Genomic DNA, 10,725 nt, shown 5'->3' with positions numbered 1-10,725 from the left:
TGGAACGCAGAAGTTAACGAGTTATTTAATTCATCACCATGTTTAAGTTTAAATTGATTTTTATTTATATTCATTTGCAACGCTGTTTGGTTTCAGTTTTGCTGATTGTATCAAAAACTTAATAAAATTTTTTATTAAAAAAAACATTAAACAAACAAGAGAGCCGTGCATGAATATTAATGACTACCGATCTCCTGTCCGCGCATGAATATTAATGACTACCGATATTAATGAAGATTCATAGCAACAAGCCACAGAGCTGGTAGCGATACAGGACACACGAATATTATTAATTAGTATCCTGTTCATGGCATTTACTCTATTCCCCCCCCCTTCCGCAGACACGAGGACCAGCCGCGCACGCGCACTCCCAGAAAGACTCCCCCCTCGCCGGAGAACGGCGCAGGCGCGGCCGGTGGGGGTCCGAGCCAAAGCGGGAAGAGCCCGCGCAAGCGCGCTGAACCCGCCGCGGCGGGGCAACGAGGCGCCTGAGGAACTCTGTCGCGGGGAAAGGGGGCGGGGTCCGAGCCCCTCCCCAGCCACTGGCCTGCCCTCGCGGCTGCGCAGTCTGACGACCATCCCTCCCCCCGACGTTCTTTTCCTTTTCCCCAACAGCGGCGGGCCGTCCTTCCCCCCCCGGCGCCCGCGCGGGGGCGCGCGTGAGCTGCGCGCTCCTCCGTCTCCCCCTCCCCGGGTCTCGCCGCCCTCCCCCCGCGCCGCCCCCGCCGCCCCCCCGACGATGGTGGATTACCACACCGCTGGCCAGCCGACGTATCAGTACGGGGGCAACGGGCCCGGCATCGGCGACTACATGGCTCAGGAGGACGACTGGGACCGCGACCTCCTCCTCGACCCCGCCTGGGAGAAGCAGCAGCGCAAGGTGAGCGCGCGGAGCGGGCCTCGGGGCATGCGCAGAGCGCCCGGGCGGAGCGCGCCTCGGGGCATGGGCAGAGCGCCGCCGCCGCCGCCTTCCCCGGTTGAGAGCCGGCCGCTAGCAGGGAGAGGAGGTCGCCGGGTAGCCTCCCTCCCCAAGGCCATGCGACAGGGCGGGGAGGGTGATGGCCTACCTGGCAGGGCCGTTGTAAGGGCGGCAGCTCTCCTGGTCGCATTGCCAGCGCTGGCCTGACCTTACAGGACGCCTGGGAGGGAAGATCGCGTCCTCGGCCGTTCCCACCCAGCTTGGAATTTCCCCCCCTCCTAAGTTGTGTTACATATGGGGGGGGGGCGGCTCTGGACGGGACTGGCCTGCCTTGCAGGGCCGTTGTGAAGATCGCGGCGAGCCCTCTCCGCTCTCCTCCGAATTGTATTATAGGGTCTTGCCAGCCACTGGCCTTATCTTGCCAGGGCTCTTTGGAAGAGAAGATCGCACCCTCAACCGCTCCCACCCAGCTTCAAATTCTGCCCCTCCTAATTGCGTTATGTGGGGAGGGGCTCTGGACGGGAACTGGCCTGCCTTGCAGGGCCCTTGTATGGGTGGTAGGAAGCCCCCCCTCTGTTGCTCCTGATTGTAGTCTACGGGGAGGGGTCTTGACCGTACTGGTCTACCTTACAAGGCTCTTGGTAAGGATGGCAGCAAGCCCCCCCCCCGCTTTTCTTCAAATTGTATTTTATGGGGAGGGCTCTTGACAGTGCTGTCCTACTTTACGGGTTACCCTTCATTTACTCTCATCCAGCTTCAAATTCCCCTCCTCCTCCTTGTGTTATATGGGGAGGGGCTCTGGACAGGACTGGCCGACCTTGCAGGGTAGTTGTGTGGGTGGCGACGAGAGAATGTAAAAAACAAAGTGTCGGGGTTAGTGAGGGGGGCTCACCTTGTGGGACTTGACAGGTCGTGGTGGTTTTGTGGCCTGGAGGCCTCTCCCCGGCAGGGGCACGAAGAAAAACCTTGGCCAGGTGTGTGCTTGGGGGTCAGCTGTGAGGTGTGGGGCTCTGGAAGGCCCCCCCCCCAGGCCAGGCGTTCGGTGTGCGTTTTCTGCTAGGTGTTCCGTTGACGTCTTTCCCAGTTTTCCGGCCCCCAAGTGGCTTGCAGGAATCCGAGAGGCCATGTAAATCCATTCTTCTTTGAGAAAGGTGTGTGTGTGTGGGGGGGCATCTTGGCTGTCTCCTTCCCGACCCTTTCTCTGGTGGCCTCCTTCAGCTCGGAAGGAAGAGGAAAGCTTGCCAGGGCAAAAGCTGCAGGTTGGGGATGAAGGGGGGTGGTGTCCAATTCAAGCAGGAGGATTAAACCCCATTATTTTTTTTGTCGCAAGCACATAGAGCCTTCCACAGTTCGCTGAGTGGTTTGGGTAAAAAGGAAGAGAAAGTTTTGGGAGTTTTGGAAGTGTGGCGGGGTGGGGAGAAGGAAGGCCTGCGATCTGAGTTAAGCCCCCCCCCCATTAGAAGGGTGGAAAGTTACACGTGGGAAAGGCTGAAGAGGGGGTGTCCTTGTGGAGTGGACCGTCTTCAGTTTGGGGAACAGCTAAGCAAATGGGGGGGAGCATGACTTAGGGTATTTGGAGTAGCCCTCTTACCGTGGCGCCGCTTATGAAGAGCCTAGCATCGTTCTAGGTGGTGTCCGCTTCCTTTTTAAAAAGCTAAACTTTTCAGGGTCTTTCAAGATGGGCCTTGTCGTGGGTCTTGGGTGCTTTACGTCACAATCCCGGGTGTGCTTGCTCAAAAGTAAGGCCCGCCGCCGTGTCCCACGGAGCTCATTCTTCCGACAGTGCGCTTTGGCCGCATGTCGGAAAGAACCAGCCGTGACTCACCAAAGTCGCCACTGAACTAAATGTTCTGAGTCTCGAAGGTAGCGGCTGCTACAGGCATGGAGAGGCTTCAGAGTGGGCGAGGGTCTCCTGCCATGGCTACGGGTAGGGAGGCATCGCGAGGTCAGCCCTGGAGGGGTCTCAGGCGGTGTGGGGTGCCGTTAGGGTCTGGGGAGCTGTGTGGAGAGGGTTGGTTTGGGGAGAACCTAGCCGCGGGAGGGGGGGTCACGGGGTCGGCCAGATCAGGGTGGGGAATGTGTGGGATGGAAGAGCTTGGAGGTTTGGGGAAGGGTGTGTTTGAGGAGAACATGCCATTTCAAGGAGGGGGCAGGTAAGGCTTTGGGGAATGTTTGCCGGGGGGGGGGCAGACCTAAGGGATTTGGGGGCGTTTTCACGGGGCACGGCCATCGAATATCAGCAGAGATTTCCGATCTGAAGAGGAAAGGGCAGGACCCACGAGGTGGAGAATCCCTTCGCGCGCGCGGCCCCGATCGGAACCGAACCAGGCAGATGGGCCGGGGTGTGCGGGAAGGGAACAGAGCAGGGTTTTGGAAATCAGGGGGGTGGCCGGGGGGGGGGAGCGGCGGTGGGAAGCAGTGCGGAGAAACTGGTGGTTTCTGTGACTCTCCGGACTCAGGCGGAGGACGAGGGTGAGCTGACCTTACCGCCTCAAAAGGGCAGCGTCAGTTCCCATAGAGTTTGGAGGGTGGACGGGGGTGCCAACCTCGTCCTTGCGGGCCTCGTGCTGGAAAGCTTCCTGTGCCCGCAGCCGGGAGGAGAAGGAGGGGCCCTGGGGCCGGTGGCGGTGGTTGCTTAGGCAGGGCAGGGCGGCGGGGCAGGAAGAGATTGGGTGGGGCAGCCGGCCTTGCCCAGCCGTCGCTCCTGGCATTCTCCCCGGACTGATTCATCTTGCCGAAGGCGGTTGGGGTGGGAGGGTGGAGAAGCTCGATAGAGAAGTGAATTCTCTTCCCTGCCCCGGGAACCATTTTAAAATTACGGCTCACTGTGCAGACATCCTCCCCTCCCACCCCCCCCCCGCGTGTGAGGCCTCTACACATAAACCGTTTTGGGGGGTGACTGTCCCTTTTGGGAAACACGCCCTCTTTCCTTTCCCAAGCTGGTAAACCGCGAGAGACGGGGAAGCGTGCGAGTCATTTCTTGCCCGCTCCATACACACAACTTGTCTTTTAAAGTGCGATACTACTCTCCCTTTAGGACTTTGCAGAACGTTACCTGCAGCGTCTCTTGTCAACAGTCGCTGGATTGAATTTGGGTCCCCCCCCACCTTTTTTTTCTTCTTCAAAGAAACCATTTTTGTTTCTGCTGTACGGAAAGCTGGTTTCCTTACATCAGCTTTATGGGACGTGTGTTCAGGAGCTCTCGGGGCTGACAAAGCCAGTGGCTGGAGGGGCGTGGGGTTGAAGCCATGTCCCTGAGTCACGTCGAGTATGGCTGACGAGTATTGTTCTCCGTCTCCCGCTGAGCTCCTCTGGTCTCTGCGGCCGGCGATGTGGAAATATTTGTTTGGGGCAGGCCGGATTCTTGAGTGGCGTGCGCTGTTACTGTAGCAAAGCCTCCCGGTTTGCCTAGTCTTAAAAGGCGTGTGTGCGTGCGCATGCATCTGTTGGGCGGGGAGGTTGCAGGATTAACCCAAACAAACAGGCTGGGGGGGCCGCCCCACCTTACACTTCTCGGATCTATAAACGTGTGTCCAGATTCTTCTCTTGTAAATTGCCTTTCTTTTTGTTCCCAACGACAACCGCAGTAGCTAAGGGGCCCGAGTAGTCAACCGGCGTGGTTGGAAAACATTGCCTTTTCCACAAGGTGACCCGGACAACCCGATTTGCGTCCCGGTGGCCTGTTTCGCCGATAGCGGCCCCTTCCCTGAAGCGAGGGGCGCTCAGCTCTTGCACCGGTGGAAGGCCGATTTAGCAGAATGGATCCGCCGGATCCCAACCTGGGTCACAGAATTGTAGAGTTGGAAGGGACCTCCGGGGTCATCTAGTCTAACCCCCTGCACCATGCAGGAAATTCACAAATACATTCCCCTCCACACCCGTAGGGACCGCTGTTCCACGGCCAGAAGATGACGAAAAACCTCCAGGATCTCCCGCCAAACTGGCCTGGAGAAAAATTGCATCCTGAGTGGCAATCCGCATTTCCCTGGGTGTGTAAGAAAGGGCCGCAAGAACTACGCACTGATGCAACCCTTCCTGCGCTCCCTCTCATGATCTGCCTGAGTCCCGTGAGCACAACTGAGTGCGGGATGCGAGTGCAGAAACAGTCAAATAAGCCATATGTATAAGGGAATAAACTCTCTTTCAAATTGATCCGTGACAGCCTCATAAGGGACAGTCTCCTGTTTCTGGCCGTTGACATTCATTTGGGACTTTATTTGTAGGGTGAGAAGCGAGTTCGAGGCGGCCATCTGCTGTTTGGCTTAATTGCCTTAACGACATGCTGTCCCTTCGAGCTGGGAGGCTGGGGGGGGGGGAACTTTTAGGCTTGATGGAATCGTTGTTCCAAACAGAGCGAGGGGGTCTGTCATTTGAATGTCTGTAACCAGCGCCGAGCATTTACATTCCTGCAGCCGCACCCCCCCACACACACACACGAGGGCTGGGCTCGAAATCAAGACCCTGAAGAGGGTAGCCGCCAGACTTATTTGTGTGCTGCTGAAGCGAGCCAGGGCCCAGCTAATGACTTTCCCATGTTTCTGGGCCTTGTGGTTGCCTGGGGCTAATACCAGTGTCTCTTTCCCAAACGCTGATTCCTGTAACGTTTCTGGGGGCGGGGGAGGTGCAGCCTCTTAAAACCCCAAACGGTAGCGTGGTGCCGCCCCGCTACACCTGGTTTGCGGGCTCCCGGTCCACCTCGTCGCCCGTGACGTGGCACTGCAGCTATTTTTATGGGAGAGCAAATGGCTCCCACGCCTCGGCAAACTCCGCCGCCTATTCCGGTGTGTGTCGCGCTCTGTCTTCCCCTTCCCACCTTCCTTCCCGCCATCCCCGTTTTCTGCAGGAATCAAATACTTAAAGCACCTTTGGAGATTTGAATGCAGGTCAGGGAAAGGCTAAGCACAGGAACCTCCGTCTCCCTCCGCTCCCACCGCAGCCGACAACAGTGCCCGTTCAGGGAAAGCTTTTATTGCATGATTCTGCTCCGCGCATTGAATGGCCTCTTGTTTGGGTCCCCCCCTCTCCCCAGAAGTTGGTGCAATAGAGCGATGTCTTCCAAAGTCCTCTCTCTGTGTCTCTCTAGTCTGGGGCAGATCAAAGGAAATGGGGTGGCGGTAACTGGGTTGCCAGTTGGGAAATACCTGGGGATTTTGGGGGGGAGGTGTAACCTAGGGGAGGTGGGGTTTGGAGAAGAGAGGGTATAATGCCGCAGAGCCTGCCCCCCAAAGCAGCCAGGGGAATTGATCAGTCTAATAGCGGGAGATCTCTGGTTAGCAGCCCTAGGGTACAGCTCATGGTTGCCTTTGAGACAGGCCAAAACCACAGATTCCATTTCAGACATGAGCTGTGCCTGGATTACTATGGAAATCAGGTTCCATTTTTCAGCCGTATAACTGAGGAAGAATGCTTTGAAACGTCTGGCATACCTAGGAAGGGTGTTTTCAGCTGCAGAAGTGTTGTGGGGACTTCCTCTGCCTTGTTTGTGGACTTCGAGGTCTTTTGGACAGTATTATACTGAAAGGGTATAGAGGAGTCTCCCGTTGGATTCTTTTTCTACCATCGAATTGTCATGCCTTCTCTTGTTAAATGTATGTGTTGCAACTTGTGTTTTTGAATTGTGACCACCGTATCTACTTTTATTAATTGATTTACTATCATTGGGTTGCAGTAGACTGATGTCTACGGGCAACTTGTGAAATTTGTGAATTTTTTTATTAATTGATTTACTATAATTGTGTTGCAGTAGACTGATGTCTATGGGCAACTTGTGAAATTTGTGAATTTTTTTTTTATGGTCTACCCTTGCTTGTATTTCTGCATTTGAGACAGGAGCAAGGCTGGGGGTGGGGGTGATAATAACAGATGGCATTTCTGTTTTGATGTGATGGGCCTGGCATGATGTGGTCCATGGGGTCGCGAAGAGTCGGACTCGACTGTGCAACTGAACAGCAACAACAAAAGTGTTTCTGTAAGTTCTGTGTTCAGAGCACTCCCTTGTGCAGCCTTTCAGTAATCCTTACAACAGCCCTGTAAGGGAGTCCCAGCTTCCTTTCAGCTTCCTGCTTTGGGTTTATGGAATGGTGATTTCCCCCTGCAGCTTCCTGAAATGTTCCCCCTTTTTTTAAAAAAATCCCCCTTTAAAAAACATTAAAAAGACAGAACTATTTAAAAGACAGGTCCTGGCTTATTTATCGGAACTGTCAGTTTTTCTTGTTTTAATAGATGACTTTTCTGTTTATTATGTTTCTAACTTGGGTCTTTAGTGTGTCCGGAGAAATGGGGTTTGCTGTTAGTACAAATAAAATGTTTGTGTGGTTAGGTAGGGATGCGGATTCCGTTTGAAATAGCTTTCGGTCCCGCGAGCATCTCCTGTTGGAGGAAGTCTTTTGCAGGAGGAATGGTTTTGCGGGATCTAGCCCACGAAGTGGAAGTTATCCATTTTGTTGTTGAACAGCTGGGGATTTTGTATGCAGTGACGTGGGCTGTGACAATTTAGGAAAAAGTCGTCCTTGATCAGAATGTACATTCCTCTCTCAACCCAACTCTGCCATTTTGGTTCTCCTGGAGCCTTTCTGGGGAAGAAAATGTTTCCAATAATATGCGTTCTTTCCCTCGCACGTCACCGGCAAATGTTGACCATCTTCTGATGGCCAGGTTTGCCCAAGATGCTGAGAGTGCAGGCAGGGTATGATGGGAGCAGTTTCAGACTAGGAAGACTCGAGCGTATCCTGGGTTAGGCATAATTAATTTGCAGTGGAAAGTGAGGCACCTTTTTCTTTTTTTGATTTTTGGGTTCAGTATGAAATTTGGCACAATCGGGACCAGGGCATCAGAACCCCCTGCGATTCAGAAGGAGCGTCTGCCCCCCGTGCAGAGTCTGACAAGGCCGAGAAAGGGAGGGCGTGACGTCCCTCTCTGGCCGTGCACGTCACATACCCGTGCCAATATTTGCACAGCGGGGTGACATTCGTGTGCCCTGTAGCTTTCGGTCGCTCGCGGCTTGGGGTGGGGGTGGCGCGTCTTAATGCTTGTAATGACTAAGGTGGGACAGGCGTAGACGAATCTGCACAGCGTGTATCTAATTGTTGCTGACATACCCAGCCGCCGTCTTAAAGGGCTGGGTAAAGGCCTGCAGGCCCCGTGACCCCGAGTTGCTTCCGCGTGGTGCGCGGGCCTCTATCGAATCCCGAGTCTCTCTGTTGAAAGTTTTGCAGAGAGCAGCTTGAAAAACAGAAACCAGAAACTTCGGGCGTTTCGAATCGCTCTGTGTTCGATCGAACCAGTGTGGCCTAGCGGCTGGAGTGCCGGACCAGGGTCTGGGTGACCCAGGTGCCATTCCTTGCCCTTCCACGGACGCTCGCTGGGTGACCTTGGGCCAGTCACACGCTTTCAGCCGAACCCTACCCTACAGGGTTGTGGTGAGGATAAAATGGAGGAAAGGGGAGGGACGTGAGCCCATTGGGGGTGGAGGGCCAGGTAAAGACGAAGCCAAATAAACAAACTATTTTGACTGAGGTCCTTCAACCATGGGTTTTAATTTTTTTTTTTTACACGGCACCGGCCCAGTTTCTTGCTCTGTTTTCCTTCCTCTGCTTGAAAGGCTTGGCAAAAATCTGCCAGCCAGAACGGTAACAGTTGCAGAGTTTGAAGCAATGCCCGGCTGATAGGGAAAGTGCCAAAATGCCTCCCCTCTTCGAACCAGCTTGATACTTCACTTCCCTTGAGTTATAAGAATGTTTCTTTTTTTGGCACTAGTCTGTAAGATCAGGAAAACCGGCTTCACTTTGCTTGCAGAAAAGGAGGACCCTTTCTCGGGGCGTGCAGTCTGGCGTTGGCCAACTTGGGATCGAGCAAATTAAATTCTTGCTGCCCTGCCAATTCTTCGGGGGGGGGGGGGCGGTTGGCCTTTCCCCAGTTTTATTCCCCGGCCATTCCTGGGGGGGGGGGGGCGGTTGGCCTTTCCCCAGCTCCCTCTCCATCTTTCCAGAGTTTAAAGACAGAGCCAAGCATCCTTCTGTCTCATTAGATCAAAGACCCCAAAATAGGTTTAAAAAAAAGATTGTAAAATCAGTTTAACTAGAAGTTTGTAGACGGTATTCGGCAATATTGTGGCTTTCGAAAGCACCGTCATTACGAGTTAGAAGTACACACGCAACCAGCGTGGAGACTCGCTGTTTCTGGTTTGGAAACTGCTGCGGAGGGTGGGTCGCGTAACCAGCCTGAGGTCTCTAGGTGTGCGGTGGCATGAGTAGGCGGGCTGGGTGAGGTTGAGTGGCCACCGATACATCGGTTCCACCGAACTCCTCGGGACCCAAGCGCATTGCTTGGGAGGGGCTGTAGCTCAGCAGCAGGGCGACTCCTTGGCACGCGGAAGGTCGCCGGTTCAATCCCCGGCATCTCCAGTTAAAGGCTCTGGTAACAAGTGGTAGAAAAGGGGAAGGAGTCCGGTAGCACCTTAAAGGCTAACAAAATTTGTGGCAGGGGATGAGCTTTTGTGAGTCAGCGCTTGCTTCTCCAGATACAGCTAGAATGCGAGTCCATCGGTCATGATATCTTGGAGAGCGAAGTGATTTCGGATGCTGAATGATATTAGCAGGCAAATGACAGTAGCAGGGGTGATTGGATTAGGTGTGCTATGCAGAGGGGTAGTATGCATGGAGAAATCTGCATTGGTAATGAGACAGGAAACCTAGGTCTTGATTCAGTCCAGGTGGATGCATTGTCTCGGGCTTTGTTATTGGTTGCAACTCAACACTCTCTCTTCCTAATCTTTCTTTGAAATTCCTTTGGAAGATAACTACTACTTTTAGCTCAGCTACCCAATGTCCTATGGTTCCCAAGAGGTGCGAAAGACCTCCGCCTGAGACCCCGGAGAGCCTCTGCCAGTCTGAGCAGACAATAATGACGTTGGTGACTCTGTAGAAGGCAGATTCATTCTGCCACAAGGTAGTCCCAGGGCGGGCCAGCCACATTTTGGGAACTGGGATACTGGCAACATGTTGACCTTGCTAGTGCAGGCTACTAGTCCAGGAGTGTCGAACTCATTTGTTATGAGGGCCAGATCTGACATAAATGAGACCTTGTTGGGCCAGGCCATGTGTGTCATAAAATGTAATGCCAGGTAGCGGAGATATAAACTTTATAAAGGACACAAAACACAAAGCGTGTTTTTTTTAAACTTAAAATAAAAACATGCTTAAAACAGCAGCACTCTTGCGACATTTTGTTTGTTTAACAGTGTCTGATAACTGACACCTCTTGCTCTGAATTATTGCGTCAAAATGTCTGTGCTGTTGCAACCTTTGAGCATGCTGTTCAGGTGTGTATCTGTAAGCTGCAAACCTACAATGGCGCGGCGGCAGCAGAAATGGAAGAAGAAGCAGAAGACAGCCAGTCCCACTGCAGGCCTGATAGAAGCCCTCCGGGGGCCTCATCCGGATCCCGGGCTGCATGTTTGACACCCCTATGCGAGTCCATCTAGTTCAGTATTCCAGCAGACCTTATTAGGGGAAGGTCTTCTCCCAACACCTGTCTGTCAAGGTCCTTTGGCTGAACCAGGGACCTTCTGCTCACAAAGGCAACGGCCTGTTCATGAGCCACGCACCCTCTCCGGTAACATCCGAAGTCGGAGTGTTGGCCGCTCTAGCTTAACATTCTCTGCTCTCCCTGGTTGCAGCTCTCCAGGGCGTAGGTTACAGGAAGTCACCTCTTTAGACCTGTTCCTTGGGATCCTTTAAGCGAAGGTGCCGCTTTCTGAACTTTGGACCCTCTGCGTGCCGAGGACCGAGCCCCATCCCGTCCCCCAA

The 10,725-nt window shown here is 53.9% G+C and overlaps 1 protein-coding gene across 1 annotated transcript in view; it reads left to right on the top strand.

Annotated features, from left to right (window-relative positions):
• Positions 1-739: 739 nt before the first annotated feature.
• ACTN4 (actinin alpha 4) overlaps positions 740-10,725 on the top strand; it is a 132,835-nt gene continuing 122,849 nt past the window's right edge. Inside the window, exon 1 of the mRNA XM_015407046.1 lies at positions 740-880. Coding sequence (XP_015262532.1) covers positions 740-880 — 141 coding nt within the window. The remainder of the gene's footprint in view (positions 881-10,725) is intronic.

Source organism: Gekko japonicus, unplaced genomic scaffold, assembly GCF_001447785.1.
Source record: "Gekko japonicus isolate JY-2015 unplaced genomic scaffold, Gekko_japonicus_V1.1 scaffold2099, whole genome shotgun sequence".
Classification (NCBI taxonomy): domain Eukaryota; kingdom Metazoa; phylum Chordata; class Lepidosauria; order Squamata; family Gekkonidae; genus Gekko; species Gekko japonicus.
Note: the sequence above shows the minus strand (reverse complement) of the source record. Positions and strands in the feature narration are given on the sequence as shown.